The sequence below is a fragment of the Argentina silus genome (assembly GCF_951799395.1).
Source record: "Argentina silus genome assembly, chromosome: X".
In the NCBI taxonomy this organism is placed as follows: domain Eukaryota; kingdom Metazoa; phylum Chordata; class Actinopteri; order Argentiniformes; family Argentinidae; genus Argentina; species Argentina silus.
In genome coordinates, this window is record NC_139653.1 from 40416722 (window position 1) to 40436054 (window position 19333).

Genomic DNA, 19333 nt, shown 5'->3' on the forward strand with positions numbered 1-19333 from the left:
CCAAATAAAACAAGACAAACAAAACAATCGATCAGACTGACATGGCGAAACTATACTTTCGCTTTTATCCGTAAAACCTGAGGTGAATATGTATCTCTTTCAGAGAGGAGAACTGATATGTTGTTGACCAGTGTGACAATAGGTCAACAATAGGCCAACAATAGGCTTACATAAAAACCTATGGGCTATGGATTAGGCTAGAACATTCTATGGGGGGGAGGTAGGTCGGAGGGATTTAAGAAACAACTACCTCACAAATCCCTTTTATGTGATTAATAATGAATGGCATACCTTTTAACCTGTATACCCAAAAAACAAAAGTCAATAGGTCGACGGGGTAGTCTTGTTCATCAGCAGGAACGGATGTAGTCAATAATCAATTGGGGGTTGACAGTAAAGGTGACATGTCCGGACATTGATTTATGGAATCCAGAGCCACTTTACTGTCCATTCGGCCTGTGGGGCCACTCAACCAAGATGTATTATGAAGCTGACGTCATCGCTTCCGCCCTGCTCACTCTCCCTCCCCTGGTGTCAGTGGTGGCGTTGGGCTGCCCGTCTACATGCACAATCCAACATGGAGTAGCGAGAGATGGGGCTCTGGCGGGGCCACCCCTCGGTATACCAACGCGTATTTAGCTCCACTGAATTTGGGCAGTCGGAAATCTAAAGAGCTGAATAATAACGTGACGCTATTCATCAGAGGAATATTAAACTTTGGGAGGGTATATATTGCCCCAAGCAACTGGTTGGCTCAGAAGCAACGGAGAGAAGGGGCACTCAGCCGAAGACTGAGAGCAACAATCACACAAAGGCAAGGGAAGATTGTAGCGGAATAGGAAAGACATGTTGTGGTAAAAAAAAAAAAATGACAAGCGAAAAGTATGCACCCATAGTGGGATACTATTGTAGGTGAAACGAGAAAATGATAGAAGAAACACACCCAAACGAGTAAGTAGACTCTTAGTCATATATTTATTTTCCTACATTAAAAGGTAGGCCTAGTTAACTATAATCTGGAAATTGAGCATTGTCAGTTTGTTGAAACAATGTAGCCTCGAGACTGGTGGGCTTGGATCTTTGGTGAATTACAAATAAGTTTCTGTTTTCGGAGTTCATAATGCTTTGCATGGGTGTTATGCATTAGGCTACGAAGAGGAAAGGGGGTTTAGGGCCCCCGCCTTATTCTACTGATTCTGTCTTGAGTATGGAGAGGAGAGGGGGGAACGGGACATGAGCGTGGCTAGATCGGAAACATTTTGTAAAGGGTTTTGCAGTGAGCAATGCCTTTTACGATGTATCGAAGTTTGGAACTATTGCGCGAAGAATGTTACATTGTATCGACTTAATATCCTCTTCATAACCTCTAAAGGTTTTTTGTCGGTTATTCAACACCTGGAAGGGTTTGTGTTTATTATCAGCCGAATGTGTTTGCCTCAAACTGTGAGAGGGAAGTCGTCCAGGATATGAGAGATCCGATATGCCCCATCCGCCATGTCTTTTCTGAATCGCTCTCATTTGCATACCGCGCTTCATTCATAAAAACACCAATCGAGGACGACTGCTTGCCGTGCAAAGGTGGCCTGACACTGGATCAACGCCAACCCATTTGCTTATCTATGCCCACATGACAATGGTAGCCAGCAGTTATTCCTGTTCATATTCCATAAGACTGACTCATAGCACCTTGCCTTGTTCAAATCGAAAGCTGTTATTACGCAATTTCATATGGAACCTAAACAGAGACTTGCCTAGGCCAGGCTATGGCTGTTTTATTTCCAGCCTATTTGAATGATAACCTCCGATGTTGTTTCTAAAGCTTTGTTTATTTGCTTTTCCAATGTAGATGTTGTTAGCTGCCTTTTAACAGCCTCGTATTAGGCTAATGCACTAGACTAGTCAAATAATGTGAAGTTTTTTGCAGTTTTTGGAAGCCTATTTAATCTACCGTGATACTGCCAAGTTGCACACGGGTTTTCTTTGGTGAGAATGTCAGTCGTGCAGATCGAAACGGAAGGGCGAAGGGCACAGGAGGGGATGTTTGCGCGGCAGTCGCGTGACGGCTGCTCATTCAGAAAAGCCACAACCTTCAGCGCGTCCCATTCATGGATCCTGGGCCCTGCTTACCTTGACACGAGGGCACATTACAGTCATGACAGGAAACTGTCACCGCAAGCACTCCAATCTCACTGGGTGTTTATTGATTGTATGAATACATCAGTGCTGTGGTAGATGTGAAGATGTGTATAGGATGTGAACTGTAGATGTATGGATAGCAATATTTGCATTTGCCATGGTGTTAGTCTTCTCCACTCACCCAACTTTGATCAGATTTTCCTCCAGATACGTGAATAAATCCCAATATTTACATTATACTATACTATACACTAACCATGTCTGGCCAAGTATATTGTTGATCTGCATCTTCTTTCAAATGTCGTGATCGTTTGGGAACAAAGATATTGCCGGGAGGGGGACAACAACAACATCATCATATCATCATCTTTTACTATCAAGAAAAAGGGCAGTCGGGACAGGTCTGGTCTGCCCGACTACCCCCAGCAGTTTGGAGTAACGAAGGGCACCCTAATCAAGTTGAGTGCACACAGCGCATGTGTTTCCTCACCCTGATTAGGGTGCCCTTCGTTACTCCGAGCTGCTGGGGGCAGTCGGGCAGACCAGACCAAGCACTTGAAATGTGATTTCAAACACAAAGAAGATGCAGATCAACGCCATACATGGCCAGACATGGTTAGTGTACAGTGGGAACATAAACATTTTGATTCATTCATGTATCTGATCAACGTTCAACTGTGATGGGTGAGTCGAGAAGGCCGCCCAGCTCCGTGGCAAATGCCATGGTGTTTGATAATCCTTCTAGTAGACCTAGTGCTTATTTGATTAATTATCAGTCTTGCTTCTTACAGCTTTGTTTGAAGGTATTCCACAGGTTTTAGGTCGGCTGAAAAATTGCTGGTGCTTGTAGTGCTTATTTGATTAATTTCCAAGGATTTGATAGTGTTATTTGAAAACAGTCAATTGCCCAAAGAGGTACGCTCTCCTCTTTGCACTCTGTTATGACCTTTAACCCTAACCCTAATGATACAACCTGTAACTTTAGTCGCACCATCACAAGATGATTCGACATCACCTTGAAACAATCTCTATGACAACATCTATGACATCATTCACCCAAGTTTTGTCAAATTGGGCCAATCAGTATAATTTTGTAAATGCTGCATTTATTTGGCAAGAGGCATCATTCACACAAGTTTTGTAAAAAAATTGTCCCAGCGGTGTCGGAGATAAAGTGTGTGGCATACGAATGGACAAAGACCGATCCAACTTTATCATGGGAGACAACAGAAGTGTGCAAAAAGAACGCACATTTAAGGGGTCATACAGATCAAGACATGAGTCTTCTGTCGTCACACTGATAAAGAACCAGAAACACCTTCTCTTACACTTCACCTGCTGCTTGCATTAAACTTTGATTTGCTTCCCATAAGCATAATACTAATCTCTCTCTCTCTTACAAACATACACAAACATACACATGCACACGCAGCAGTGGCCTCCGGCTTGATCAGCAGGGTTTATTAATCATGAATCTTGAACGACCCATCTCACATTTACTACCGTGCTCTCATGTTTACACGCACACACACACGCACCTCCGATCCCATCTGGATACACTCGTAAAAAATGTTTCTTATTTAGTCTGTATATCATAGTGGCGATTGCCCCCCATATTGCCAACATGTGCACCGTCAGTAATGGACAGCGATTCCCAATGACACTCAGGCACCTCCGATCCCATCTAGATGCGATCTCATAAAAATATGTTTCTTATTTAGGCTGTATCAAGTAGATTTAGTAGGGTCACACACACACACACACACCTAGGTGCAGATCTAGATACACTCTCTGCTCTGCACTTTTATTCTCTTTTCAATCCTATCTGGATGCAATCTCATTAAAAAAAAACGTATTTGTTCCTTACACACAAACACACACACACACACAAGCGATCTGCAGCAGCTGTATATCGATCTTTGAGGCCAACATGTGCCTCTTCAATAATGGACAGCGATTCCCAATGACACTCAGCTTAGGTCTCTACACCCACACACACAAAGGCAGCTCCGATCCCATCTAGATGCGATCTCATAAAAAATGTTTCCTATTTATCTTACCTCTACCCTTACCCCTCACTCACACACGCACGCACACGCACACACACACACACACACACACACACACACAAAAGCCATCTGCAGTAGTTGTATATGGGTCTTTGCGGCGATTGCCCCCCATATTGCCAACATGTGCACTGCCAATAATGGACATCGATTCCCAATGACACTCAGCTTAGGCCACTATCTGACTATTGCTGAGCAGAAAAGTAGGCCTATCGATTATAACAGGCAGGCTCATATGCTGAAGAATAGCAAATTCAATACCCTGCCTCTCCATAGTGGATACCCTAGCGTAAAACAACAGTAGTCATCAGCATAGCCTCCCCCCACTTCTAAACCTTCCTGTAGATCAACAATGGGGCTGAACTGACTTTAGATATTATTATCAGTCTTTAAACTTACATGACAGTGTAACAATTCTGCAGAGTCATCTGCAGTCACACTGATAAGGAACCAGAAACACCTTCCCTTACACTTCACCTGCTGCTTCATTTAACTTTGGTTTGCTGCCCATAAAAGTACTTAACTAATGTCTCTCATACACGCTCGTGTGCACACACACACACACACATACACACACACACACCTCCACCTGGCTTGATCAGCAAGGTTTATTAATCATGAATCTTTGAAAGCCCTGTCTGACATTTGCTACTTTTTGTATTTAGGCTGTATCAAGAGGATTCAGTAGGGTCAAATTGACCGGTCACAGACACACATCACACCCTCATACACACCTCCATCCAGCTAGAATAGCACGGCTTATTTATCATGAATCTTTGAAATCCCGTTTTCTCATATTTGCTCCCCCACACACCTCCAATCCCATCTGGATGCGATCTCATAAAAATGGTTTCTTATTTAGGCTGTATCAAGTAGATTTAGTAGGGCCAAATTAACCGGTCACAGACACACAGGTCACACACAAATCTTTATGCCCTGCTCTTTTTTGTCATACACACTTCATACTTCATACACACACACACACACACACACACGCCAACAACAGTAAAACAACAGTAGTCATCAGCATAGCCTCTCCCCACTTCTAGACCTTCCTGTAGATCAACAATGGGGCTGAACTGACTTTAGATATTGTTATCAGTCTTTAAACTTACATGGCAGCGTAACAATTCTACAGATATTTGTAACAGCAATTGGTGATCCACTTAATCTTGACTGTTGTGATCAAAGAGATTCCCTAGGCTTAGACATGCTGTTGGGGTGAGGTCAAACTGGCCTATCAATTGATGATAATATATTATAAGGTGCATGCATCCTTTCTCTCTCCTCTTGAAGTAATCACTGATCAAACATGACTGGCTTGGTCAAATGAAGCATAACCACATTGCATTGCTTTCACCAATCAAGTCATGTCAGATCAATGATTTCTTCAGGAAAGGATGCGTTGTAAGAGTATTCAAACAGGGTCTGACTCCTCGCTTCCTCAGCTCATGCCCTCCCTCCTCCTCCCCCTCGATCATGTGGAACATATCCTTGGTCACAGTGTTTTCTGTGTTGTCCTGACCTCAGTCTATTATTGGTTGCTTTCTGGAGCATTTACATAATTTTCTATATCAGGGCTTATAACAATGCCTTTTGATTGTTCTCTTATTTTGTTTGGATGTTTCTTTATCAGCAGACTTGATGACCAAGTGTAAAATAGCCCCATAGTTTTGAGAGAGACAGACAGAGAGAGAGAGAGAGAGAGACAGACAGACAGGCAGACAGACAGACAGACAGACAGAGAGAGGCAGAGACATCAGCCTTCAACCCTTTAGGTCATCCCCAGTTTAGAGTTTGGTTGGGAAACGTGACCCCTGTAAAGTGGGTAAAGTGTCTGTAAAGTGTCCTGCAATGTTTAGGCAGTGAATGAATGTCTTTTGTCTTCGAATTGATGTCTTCCATTAACCCCAATATGTCAACATCTATTAGTAAGTCTATTACCCGTGAAGTGCTAATGAAATGCCAGCACTTTAATTCAATGTAATAATTCTAATGTAGCGTGTTTATCTCCCTTTAACCCGTTGTAGATGTAACATTCAAGCTTTCTAATGGTTCTAAATTAATTATGTTGACTATGTTTAATCAGTAGTAAATATTTCATTTACCAACACTGTTGAGTGCGATACTCGGTTTGTTTACAATTCACCAGGGGTTTTAGTGGACTGACTGATTTTCAGCTATCTGTCTCTGGTGGCTGCCTCTTCAAATCGTGTGCACGTGTAGAAATACTGCAGCTAATGTGCGACACTGTAAGTCAATTTCGAGGGGTTATATTATTATTATTAGGGAGGACGTTGTTGTTTGGAACTTCAAACTGAATTTCGCCGCTGTGGCCAGAGGTGGCAGATTTCCAACGGAGTTACGCCCTACGCATCCTCTACTTTGAGAGGATATGAAGAATTATATATGGTCTTTGCTGGCTTTTCACCTCACCATTAGACGTGTAAGCAAATCAGCTTACCTTCAACATGTGTCATATTCACACTCTCAGATGGAAAGGCCACATAGTCACTCTGGGAATGTCAATTTATGCTTGGTTACAGGTATCTCCCTTTTCCCAAATGGGAAGTTGTAAGGTTGTCTGGCAGACTGCATGGGAAGAGTAGAAGTAAAGCGAGTGGACAGACATACCAACTTAGGAAAGCTGGGCCTCATTCAAAGGAGGTTAATGGTGTTGATCATTCAGATAGTAATGTACTGTGTGAGAACAGAAATTAATCTGTCATGAAGATTAGGCTCAGTCACCGTTGTGTCTGCTCTGTATATATCCATAAGGTTGCATCCTAGAATGTGGGGTAGAATGTGTAATTTCCTATCATGCGATGATTTGTCTTGTGATTGGTCACTTAGTTACAGATCTAGATGCACTCTCTACTCTGCAAATTTTTCCCTTCTCACACACACACACACGCAAGATTCATGTGACATGAGTTGTCAGTAACTACAGGTGACTGACAGATACCGGATCAAACTTTCCCTTGAGGGTCTGAAGTGTCAATAATCCTAAATGTACTCACCTGACCTCATCTAAGCCGTGTGGTAGCCTGAAGAGCACTTCTCTTTCTCCCAGGCAATTATTCTGTGTTGGAGTAAATGGGTGAAACCTCTGAGCCTTGGTGATGTTTCAGGGTTGGTTTGGGCAGGGTGAGTCAGCCCTTATCAGAGGAAGTGAGGCCGCCCTTATCAGACATGGTGGGTCTGCCCTCACTGCCCTTATCAGACATGGATGTGTGTGTGTGTGTGTGTGTGTGTGTGTGTGTGTGTGTGTGTGTGTGTGTGTGTGTGTGTGCGCGTGCGCGTGCGCGCATGTGTGTGCACGCATGTGTGTGTGTGTGCATGCATGTGAGAGATGTAGTGTAACCTGGAGGATGTAGGCAACAAGAACATAGAAAGTAACAATCTACCTCTCCAAAAGGGGATGGCTGTATGTTTAGCTGCTCTCTCTCCTCTGTGTGTGCGCTGTGTGCATACTCTCTCCAAGTGTTAGGATACAGCACAGCAGCAGGCCTATGTGTTCTTACTGACCACAGATTATAGGCCTGTCTGCAGGCTGTGTTTTACCCCATTATCATCAGACAACCCAAACGTGAAAGCCCTCAATCTTAGAAAGTGTCATTCACTCTTGTTCATGAACAACACTGTTCACTACCCATGTCTTTGGCCATTTGAAAATAATGGAATTTGAGGAGTTACTTTCTTTTAAAGGAATTCTAAACACATGAGTTGTTCATCTTTGGAGAAGGCTCAGAAAGGTGGACGATTATGGCCGGGTTTATGGTGTGTTTAGCTACTCACAGGCTGAAGGCGTGTGTGGGTGCATGTGTGTGCGGAAGCTCTCCCTGCAAACCAGCCACAAATAGAGCAGGGCAGCAAACATGGCTGTGTCGATGTCAACCACTGAGCTGTTGCCTCTATTCCACTCAGACCATATTCCAGACAACATCACCCCACCGTGGTAGAGAGAGTAACCACTAAGGGACAAGATGGGTACCCGTGGGAGGTAAGCCTAGTAGGGATGTGTGTGTGTTTTGAATTTAGCGATTACATAATAATTAATGTACAATGGAAATGTTTCGCAGTTTGTTATAGGCTACCGTGATAATTATATTGTGTGTGTGTGTGTGTGTGTGTGTGTGTGTGTGTGTGTGTGTGTACATTTTTAGGTTGTATCTGTCTGTTGTGTGTGTGTGGTCATGTATCTATTTGTCTGTCTGTCTGTCGATTTGTGAATGTGTGTAGGTGGGAGCTGGTGAACCAGTTTTGCTACCTGTGTGTGCCATCAAATCCCTGTCTCAAGGCTAATTCTTACATAATAATCTTTCTTTATCACACACACTCTTGTAATATGCAAACAGACTGCATCCTGTTATTGTCAGAGTCCATTCATGGTTTATGCCCTGAAGTCTTTGTGCCACAGAGAGAGGGTGGTGGCTCTCTTGCTTGAGAATGTGTTGTATTCTACTGTATTGCATTGACTTGACTATGGAATTGCATTGTAGTGTATTGTTTGGTACTGTATAACTAGGTTTTCACTGATGTTAACTAGAGGCTAAACTATAGTGGATATATCTGTTCATTTCACTAATCTTTAGACTGAATCTGATCCATTGAGCCCAGTCTATTCTCTAGCACCCTGACACAGCACGTAGGCTCCAACAACGCAAGTGTGTGTGTGTGTGTGTGTGTCAGCAGCCTTCACTGGTGCAAGCACTTAACTTGTCTTAAACGCTGTTAAGTACAGAGGTCTACTCTCCGACTACTTCATTACAGAAAGTTGTCAATATGCTGTGCAACCTTGAAGACTACTGGGTATGAAATGCAACAGCTTCATTTAACTCTGTTGGCTACACAGGACCCTGGCGGTGCTGTGGTACTTTCACCCATCCAGTCCCATCAGATATGAACTAGGGAGTGAGGGGAGGGAACAACTTCCTGGAGTGGAATGTGGCCTCTGTTTTCTCTTGTGCTTTATGGTGCTTGCTTCTGGGGAGCGGCCATCACCATCACTTAACATTTGATCTTATTAAAGGACCGGTGGGAAGGCCAAATGTTCCGCTGTGCTAATAATGGTAGTTCCCATGCCAGTACTCCTGTGTCACCTAACCAAGCCAAGGACAACCCATAATTTCCTCATCTTGTTTTCTTTCTTTCTCTTTGTCTTTTACTTATTTCTGTCTCCTTCCCTTAATTCATCCTCTCCTCTTTTCTCTTCTCCTCTCCAGTGTAGGCCTAGTTATTGATTGAAAGTTAGGGTTGCCATATATGACTGGGCTCTGGCTTAACGTATGGTCCTTGCGATTAGCTGGGTGCATAGCACTAAAGTGACGTGCTCGTTGGCTGCATTCGAGTGCCGTGTATGATGTTGTGCACCTCTGTACTGGTTTGATATTGTATGGAGTACCAATATTCTGGGCCGATACTTTAAGCTAAAAAAAATATATACATATATACCCCTCAGGTTGCACTAGCAAAAATGTGTGGAACAGAGGACATATCAGATGTATTAATCTGCCCAAGGAAACAATAATACTGTCAATGATCATCTAATTTTCTCTCTCTCTCTCTCCCCCCCCCTCTCTCTCTCTCCCTCTTCCTCTACATCTCTCTCTCCCCCCTCTCTCTCTCCCTCCCCCCCTCTCTCCCTCTCTCTCTCTCTCTCTCCCTCCCCCCCTCTCTCCCTCTCTCTCTCTCTCTCTCTCTCTCTGCAGTGACAGCTATATCGTGCGCGTGAAAGCGGTGGTGATGACGCGTGACGAGTCCAGTGGGGGCTGGCTGGCCCAGGATGGGGGGGCTCTAAGCAGGGTGGGGGTCTGCAGGGTCCTGCCCCCCGAGCTCAGCCCTGCCGGCCGCACTCAATTCCTCATCCATGGAGAACGACTACTGGACAAACAGGTAGACCGCTGTTAAACAGCTCCAAACTCACCGATGAGACCAGGAACAAATGTTCTTTAGCGAAACTTGAACAAAAGCGAAGGGAGAAAGGTGTTTTGTGTGTTGTGGTATCAAAAATACATTTGACTCCAAACCTTAAACTTGGCCTTATAAAACTCAAGAGAAACTGCACAGCCACAACTTCCTTCAACACAACAAGTAGTAGTCGATTTTAGTTCCATGTGATGGTCCTCCAGATAAATCCAGATAAAGCAATATTCCAGGAGGGAGTATATCTGGTTAAAACATACCCCCCCCTCCCTGGTTATGAATGACAGGTCATCCTGGAGTGTCAATTGAGGAAGGACCTGGTCTACACCAAGCCCACGCCCACCTTTCACCACTGGAAGGTGGAGGAAAGGAAGTTTGGCCTGACGTTCCAGAGTCCAGCCGACGCCCGCGCCTTTGACAGGGGTGTGCGGAAAGCGGTCGAGGACATGACAGAAGGTGACTTGAATTGAATAGCGTATGGTTTATGGGTATGGATTGTGCTTTAGTTTACAGCCCTATTACTGTGTTTGTAGTTCCCAGTCCTCATACCAGGTATTCTCTTGGTATGTATTTTTTTCAAATAGACATTGTGACATGGGTGTAAACCTGTTATTGTTCCCCTTTGTACTTTCTAGGCTCCACCACCTCCTCTTCAACACTCCAAAATGAGGCTGAACTGGGTGACGATGACGTTTTCACAGTGAGTACACGTCTCCTGTCTCCATTTTTACACATCTCAGTCTGCACTCCAATATTTTCAGAAACACACCTCATTCAGATTTCTACTCTACAGCACAGAAATAATCAAATGAACTTAAAAGTTACATGGGAAAGTGGTCATTAATTTAATTACTTGGGATTCATAATATGCATATTTTGATTCCATGTAGTTATCAAGAATTGGGTTAAATGGTTGCACTTTATTTTACAGCATGGAAATGACCAGGTATTTCTGAATATTGTGTATGATGTGTGTGTACAAAGTTGTAATAAGCAATTAATCATTTTTCGAATATGAAATTAATAATTAAAAAATTGCGGACCAATTATTAAACTTTCAATATTTGATTATCCAGTATATTGCTTCCTCAAAGGCAAAGATGACCATGTTTTGACAGTTAATGAGTTTAAGATTAGCAATTTCATGGTTTCCATTCCATTATGAATTGTTTGTTTGTTTAAATAATTGTAATTGAAATTGAGAAAAAAAAATCAAAAGAAATTGAAAAAGCACTAATTGCTCATTACTAGTACAAAGTGTGTGGTGTGTGTGTCTGTCATGGCCCTATGCTTTTCACTTGGTGGATACCCCCCCCCCCCCCCCCCACCACCACCACCACACTCTGTAACCTGAGAACAGGAGCAGCAGGCAGGGTCGCAAGGCCACTTCCTGTGCCCCCCCCCCCCCCCCCAGTAAAACTAACGCTAGCACAAAACTAGCACTGGCAGCTGCGTCCCTGCTTACTGCCACTGTGATTTATGAGAGGGGAGAGAGGAAGTGCCTCGTGGCTCATCTTGACTTTAACTGTCTGTAGGGATTGACCAATGGGAGTTCTCGTCTGAGTTCAGGTATAGAGCAGACAGACATCCACCTCTGGGTCTTCCTTTAGCCTGTACTGTCAGAGGCAACGATGCAATTGCTTAGACTGGATGTCAGTTAGCTTTCAGAGACTGTAGTGTGCATGTGCGCGTGCGTGTGTGTGCGTGTCCCAATACTCATATAAACTTCACATGTCTCCTTTCCTTGATGACCACTGATGGGTGGACTGGGTTTCACCATCTTGCAACATCCTTTGCTATACAGCTTTTGGGGAGATTCTCCCCTTCGAAACTAGGGTTGCACCGATACCACTTGTGAGTATTGGCCGAGTACCAGCCCGATAAAAAAGGCTCTTTCACTTCAATGTGAAATGCTACTGCCATCCCTCGCCTTGCACATTTTGCAACAAGCAGATTTACTGGTGTCTGTCTCTAGCATGAAGTAATTCCAGTCCGCAGACATGGTTGTTATTGTTGTCACCTCTCAGCTGTGCAGCCGTCAGGTCGGCGTTTTCGCAAACCATTTGCGTCATGGTATCGGATCGGTAAATAGCGTTCCCTACCTCCGATTCCCAGTCCAGCATTTTAGAACAATATCGTCCTGATAACGATGCTCAACATCAGCTATGTGCATCTCTACTCGAAACACACACACACACACACACACACACACAGACACACACACACAGACACACACACACAGACACACACACACACACACACAGACAAAGATGCATCCTCATCCTTCTAACACATGTTCACACCGCGAAACACACTAACACATGTTGGCCAGGAAGGGGGCGATCATTGCCAGACCCCACCCCTGCCACCTCAGCTCGTGTTGGTGACCTTTCCTAAAGTTAGCAGTGGTCCAGTCCTGTGCAAGGGGGGGGCGAGCGGCTGCAGACAGGGGAAATGTAGTGCTAGATTTACTGTCTGTGGGGGAAGGGTGGGGTGAGGGGCTAGGATGCACATTCTTCCTAAATTATTCTTCATTGGCTAACCTATACTTAACCTGATTTCCCCCTTCCAAAAACTATTTTAGTTCATTCAGAATAGGGGTGTGGAGCCTTTGAGTGTCTCTCTCTCTCTCTCTCTCTCTTTCTCTCTCTCCTGTGTTTTGTGGGCTGCAGTATACATAGGAGAGGCAGGTCTGTGTTTTGAATCATCCTGAGTAGGCCAGGCTAGAGCAGACTGACAGACATGCAGACATGCTGTTGGGTTCGCCCCCTGGCAGACCAACACAGACCCAGTAACCTCGTCCCCAGGCTATTGCGCACTGCACACATAAGCCTGGAATAATGACTCAAACCTGGCCTTAGTGGGAGTGAATTTACTGGCTATGTGCCATCCGTTTTCAACGCTTTTTCTTTTGGCCAAGTTTGACACGTTGGTCCACTAGACCCTTTGAGCATTTGGTCTGGGAAGTGTCTGGGATCAAGAGTACACACCCAGGGACCTGCAGCCTATGTGGTAGATCTGCTGGCCACAGAGTAAGGACAATACACACACACACACACACACACACACACACACACACACACACACACACATATACTGTGGATAGCTCAATATTGTCCACAGCATAAGGACATGGACACACACACACTGTGCTGGCCAGATCATAAGGCCCGTACAGAGGAACACAAATGCAGGTGTTGTGGGCTGTTTACAAAGTTATCTCTGTCACAAACTGGGAAACTCTGAACCATCTATACAGCAGAGAGAAGATACAAAAACTGTGTATGTGCATGCATGTGTGTGTGTTTATGACTTTGGCACACATGTACACACACTTCCCTTTGGTGGTGTGTGGTGACAGACCAGTTGGAGCGCCACAGCACGACTAAAAGCAAGAATCACATCCAGCGTGTCAGCCAGTATTCTGTGAGCCCTCCGGAGGCTGTCCTCCTGCCTGCCTGTCTGAAATATCTGTCTGAGCACTGCGCTGTGGAGCCTGCTGTGGTGGCCGGCCGTGGCTCACGTGTTTAGTGTCTGGCCAAGGTTTGCCTTGGACCAGGGCCTGAGTGGAAAGGGGACAGAATACCGCACTGGCTGGAAGTAAACCTAGAGAGAGAGGCGGGAGATGGAGTGTGTTGAGAGAGAGATAGGAAGAGAGGGGAGGGTAGTGTGTGTGGAGAGGGGGAGAGGAGTATGACAGACATTGTAAATCTGGCAGTGAAGGAGAGGGAGGGGGAGAAGAGACAGGAATGATGTAAGAAAAAGTGGAGGAATATCTCAGCGTGGAGACGGGAGGAAGGGAGGCAGAATTCAAAAGAGAAAGCTTACTTTTGGCTACCACTGTAGTTAAAATATTTCTTAGTTGGGTTTTTTGTCACAGAAAAAGTAACATTTTGGTGTAAATGTGGATTGATTTAGCACTAACTAAAACTGACAGACCAGTGACACTTCCTGTTTTTCCAGCCAGGAAGCCAAAAGAAAGTCCTGTGAGGCTGTAACACTTCCTGTTTGTTCTGATTATCCAATCAGAACGCCAGTGACATTTCCTGTTTGTGTTTATCCAATCAGAATGCCACAGACAGCTCCTCAAACTCCTCCCAGAGACTAGAGACCTCTTTGCAGCAGCTGGAATCCTCCCCCTACCCCCACAGACACAACCGCATCCTGGGTCATCGGCATGATCTCCACGATCCCAATAGGCTATCAGACCACTATTTCCCGGATCAGGTAAGCCAATGGGAAAAGGTTGAAGTTGCCTTCTAGACATGATCTAAGCTCAGCTGGTTTTCACTGATGGGGATCCTAGGTCTGTTGAGAGTTGGGATATGGGGGGGATTTGTTCAGTAGAAATGGTTGTCTGTCTTCAATGATGCTCTATTTTCTCTTATGGCTATGAATTGGTGAAAAGGTTCTGGTCTGACAAGTTCCTATATTAGGTTGGTGAGGGAAACCGAGCAGTAGAGTAGTATATTGGGACAAAGAATGTCTATCTTTAAATCAGAATGCCAGTAGGCCTATTACGTGAACTTGTGTTTGATTTTGTAATACAAGTCTGTTCTTTATGTGAGCAACTGCCTTCGAATACGAGCCTCCTATACATCAAAAGACAATTAGCCTGCTGAGCTATAGTCGAGGCATTAGCTTAGGGAGCCAGTACAAGTCTTCAGGTCTCAGGCCAGGCTTCATTAACTAAACTAGTTCTTACATATAGAGCTATTGAACCATGAACCCTTGACCTGTTGCCCAAAACCAGTCCCAGTCACAGCACTATGGTCAGTATTTCTATTTCTGTCTTGACTTCCTCCGTGTACCAAGGACCCTTAAGTCTGACCCTCATCCTCTCCCTCCTCCTCCTCTCCTCTCTGTAGTCACTATCCCGGCTCCCTCGCCATGTAACCTTTCAAGAGGAGGAGGAGATTGTTCGCATCAACCCCCGCGAGCGCATCTGGGAGCACACCGAGGAGTACCACCCAGGACACCATCTGGACCACTCCTGGCTCACCGGCTATGAGGACTACCGCCATGCCAACGTTCGCGACAAGTTCATCCAGCCAGACGACTCTGAGTCCTATGTCCACTTCGCCAAGAGCGAGCCCCACAAACACGACTACACCTACCCCCTTGCCCCCGCCGAGCTTCTAGACTCTGACTCCGACCCCTCCCTCAGACCGTTCGCCAACAAGGACGACAGCTCACACCACCATGTTTCCTCTGTGGTCTCCTCACAGCCACGCTCCCTCCTCCCGGGATCAGCTCCTGGGGACAAGGGGCGGAAGGTGGCGGGGGACCGGCAACGTTTGCGGTGCCGGTACTGCGGCGAATTATTCTTCCGCAGCGACAACCGACGAGGACAGTGCCAGGATGCACCGGACCCGATACGGGCGTGTGTCCATCGGGCCAGCTGCATGTGGCTGGCCGATACCATGCTCTACCACTGCATGTCAGACCCTGAGGGCGACTACTCAGACCCCTGCTCCTGCGAGGGGGCCGATGGGGATGAGGGGGATGGGGGGCAGCTGGGCCCACGCTGGGCAGCCCTGCTGGGGTTGTCTCTGGTGGCTCCATGCCTGTGCCTCTATCCGCCTCTACATGCATGCCACTGGGTAGGTGTGGCATGTGGATGCTGTGGGGGAAGGCATAAGGCCACAGGGTGACTGCACCTGAAAAATACCCGAAATCATGGCCAAAAAGGCACAACGCCAGCACAGGGGAGGGGGGGGGGGGGGGGAAGGGAGTTTTTTATGCTGTTTTGCGTTTGGTTTTGCGATTTGTTCAATTCCAGATGGACATGAGAGGGAAAAGAAGACAATCATTCTGCCCATTTCTGAAACAGCTTAAAGATAAGCTCCTCCCATACTCTCTCTCTCTCTCTCTCTCTCTCTCTCTCTCTCTCTCTCTCTCTCGCTCTCCCCTCTCCTCTAGTCTCAAACATAGCCGTCTCTTTCAGCTCCTAAGGAGGGACTGCACTGTTAATCAGGGGGCTCTTGTTTATAACTGACTTATATGTAATGTATCACACATATACAGGTACTTTGTTTCACACTTGGTGTTGAATTTGAAGAACTTGAATTATTTGTTTTGCGTATGTCATGTGTGTTTGGTAGGAGCTCCCATTCTTTGGTTTTTATGTTGCCATGCCACAGTCGGCTCAGTCCAGCTCCCCCCCGGAAGCATATGACTGACTGGTTGATAAACTAGCATTCTGTTCCCAAGTCCTTAAACTGAACAATAACTACAAGAGGCCTGATACACTACACCTGTAGAAATGTGTGAAGAGTGCCTGAACGTTTGTGTTTTCACTACAGCCTCCGCATAAACTGTTTACCAGTGAATTGTTGTTATTGTCTGTTATGCTATATTTACATAAGCTGCAGTATCAGCATAGATAAGGTTAAAGTGAAATCTTACAATGAAACCACAAACATTTGCACATACTGCACATCCTACACTATGGTTGGTCATCAGGCTAGTTTTGATGCCTCAATATCCAAAGGTTATTTTATGTTTAATTTATTTTCTCACTGAATGAGACACCAGCCAAAGGAAGCATGGTACATCATGAAACCAACATGGCTAGGGGCTGCTAAGAAGCTAATGCTTCTTTCCTTTCTTGATGTAATCACTGATGTAACACAGTTGGATATGATAAAGCAAATGTTTCACATGGCTTTCACCAATCAATGTCACATCAGATCAGTGATTACATCAAGGAAGGGGGGATGGAGGGATGCATTTTCAAGGTATTCAAATTGTGCCTAGTTCTTCACTAAAGCCGGGAACACGTTACACAGTTTTCTTTCCTTCTGTTATAGCAGATACAATAAAGATACAATGCAAATTGGGAGTTGTAATAATTATGTTGTAAGATGCAAGGCATTGCTATTTAAATGTTTTGGGTACGTGTCAAAATAGTAAACACTTTCGGTAAGTGTTAACCTATTTAACCATACCTTTAAGACAGAAATAGGGGTTGCAACAGTTTATTATCTGGTATTTACTGGGAAACTAAATGGTAAAGGAGTAAATTACATAATACATATAATGTACATAATATTCTACTTCTAGGTTAACTACAGTGACAAATACCAGAAAGTGCCAAATTGTTACCAAAAAGCTACCAATTTTGTTGAGAAGTTACCAATTGTGTAGAATACTTTCAAATAATTACTAGGAAGTACCCAATGTAAGATATTAATGGTAACATCACAGACTATGAAGTGGTAACTTACCATAATGTCTTATTGAACACTTTATGCTATGAAATTCTTTTTCAAAAAGGTTTTATAGGCACAAGGTACATGTTATGGTTCTGAGGCACTGTGTTAATGTTTATGCAGTTTCAAAGATTTAATTAAGCTGCAGGAAATAAATAAAGTATTTTTATAATATATGATAAATTAAAATGACTTTTTGTATTGAGAGTAAAATATAGATTTCTGCCTACCTACCAGCACTGTACAATCAGTTTTGTTCATACACCACTCCTCTTATCTATTCTACGCTAATTCACGCCCCTGTCCTGTCCGTGCTGTTTACCTAGCCACTTTCACCACTTATTATTTTCTAAATAAAAAGCAAAAGTTAATTTGCCTAATATTATATTTTATCATATTTTATATGCCAAATCCCCCCGCCCCCCCAAAGTCTAATTTAAAATGTTAATTTGGACATGATCTGTCAAATATGCAATTTGAATACTGGTACATTGACTTGTTTTTTGTTTAGAAAATGCTAATATTTGCGGATGGTGGCAGTGGCTACATAAAAAAAAAAAAAAAAAAAGTGTAAATTGCACTCCTTGTCCACATAAGAAATGTTTGTTTCTTTGGGGGGGTGAACTATCCCTTGACTTATTTAAAATGTTGATGCTACATGTCATAACTATGTAATTTACAGCCTTGTCACCTTTCTGTGTATTTCATACAAATATGATGTCCAGAATCACAAATGGTGCATTGTTGCTTTATGCAGTTTACATGGCCATTCCAACTCATCTGCATTGTTAAATAAATATGTTGATTGTTACATACCAAACGCAGCATACAGAGTACTCAACAATAACAATCAGCAAAAGTGCTTGAGAATGTCATTTTGCACACTGGCTGTTGGTTGTTCACAGCCAATGGGCATGTCTGTTCTATGCATTCTCTCTGTGTGTGTGTGTGTGTGTGTGTCTATCTATGTATATCTATTTGTCTATCTATCTATCTGTCAGTCAGTGGGTATATATTTCTTTGTGTCACTCCCCCTTTTCCACAGCTATCAGTCATGGGTTAAGAAGTGCTATGTGTAAGTGTCTAATCTGTGGTAAGCAAAAAACCAAAACCGAAAAGCGTTCCTCTGTCTTGTGCAAAAGGCTGGCTACTGCAAATGTCAAAACCGTTCTAAAGTGCCTGAAAGCATAGCGTTCCTCTTTCTCTTTATGTATTAAAAAATAAATTGCAATTAGATAAGCCTCCCTGTTATGATTACATATATTTTTTATGATACATATTTTTAACCTCTGTAAAAAATTACAAAAAAGAAGAGCAAAAATATATATAGATATATATCAAGTGTATGTTGTACAATTGTATTTCCATTGTGTTTTTTGTAACTGTTTCGTATATGTACAATATATGTGGCTCTTGTTTTGAAAAGGAACAGAAAGTTCTTTGTAGATAGCTATGTACAGCAGGGTGGCCTGGCCTGAGAGGAATCAAGTCATTTGTGTCTTACCTTCTGCCTCCAATAAAATGAGAGAAACCAGTGAAACCATACACTTGTCATATCCCTTTACGTTCTTGATCGTGATTAGTATGACTCTGGCAGCAGCAGAACCCAAGGCCTAGAGGTGTGTATGATGACAGTCTAGAAAGAAAGAAAGAGAGCCCCACACTCCAATTGCTCCAATGCGAATTATTTATTAAACCAACGTTTCAGCAGCAAGCTGCCTTCTTCAGGGTTTCAATCCTGTATAACAGTCTAGCATATAGACACCAGCAAAAGTAGCATTATCTTCCTTTTTCACTCTCCCTGAGTTCATCTCTATATTCTTAATTGGCTTCGTCTCCTTGTTTCCTTTTCATATTCTCCTCTGATGTGAAAACATGTCAACCCTATCCACTGGTAAAAGGTTTTCTAATGTAACAATTACCATTCAATATCCTAATAATAAAGAGATATTTAAGAATATGTTTTTTATATACGCAAATATAACATGGCTA

The 19333-nt window shown here is 43.8% G+C and overlaps 1 protein-coding gene across 1 annotated transcript; it reads left to right on the forward strand.

Annotated features, from left to right (window-relative positions):
• The first annotated feature begins 585 nt into the window (after positions 1–585).
• Positions 586–15899, forward strand: LOC310822105 (sprouty-related, EVH1 domain-containing protein 2-like). The gene is made up of 6 exons (XM_083694403.1): positions 586–951; positions 9914–10097; positions 10415–10583; positions 10763–10827; positions 14196–14354; positions 14996–15899. The coding sequence occupies exons 1-6, from the start codon at positions 926–928 to the stop codon at positions 15779–15781; spliced, it is 1389 nt and encodes a 462-aa protein (XP_083550529.1). The 5' UTR covers positions 586–925; the 3' UTR covers positions 15782–15899.
• Positions 15900–19333: the final 3434 nt, after the last annotated feature.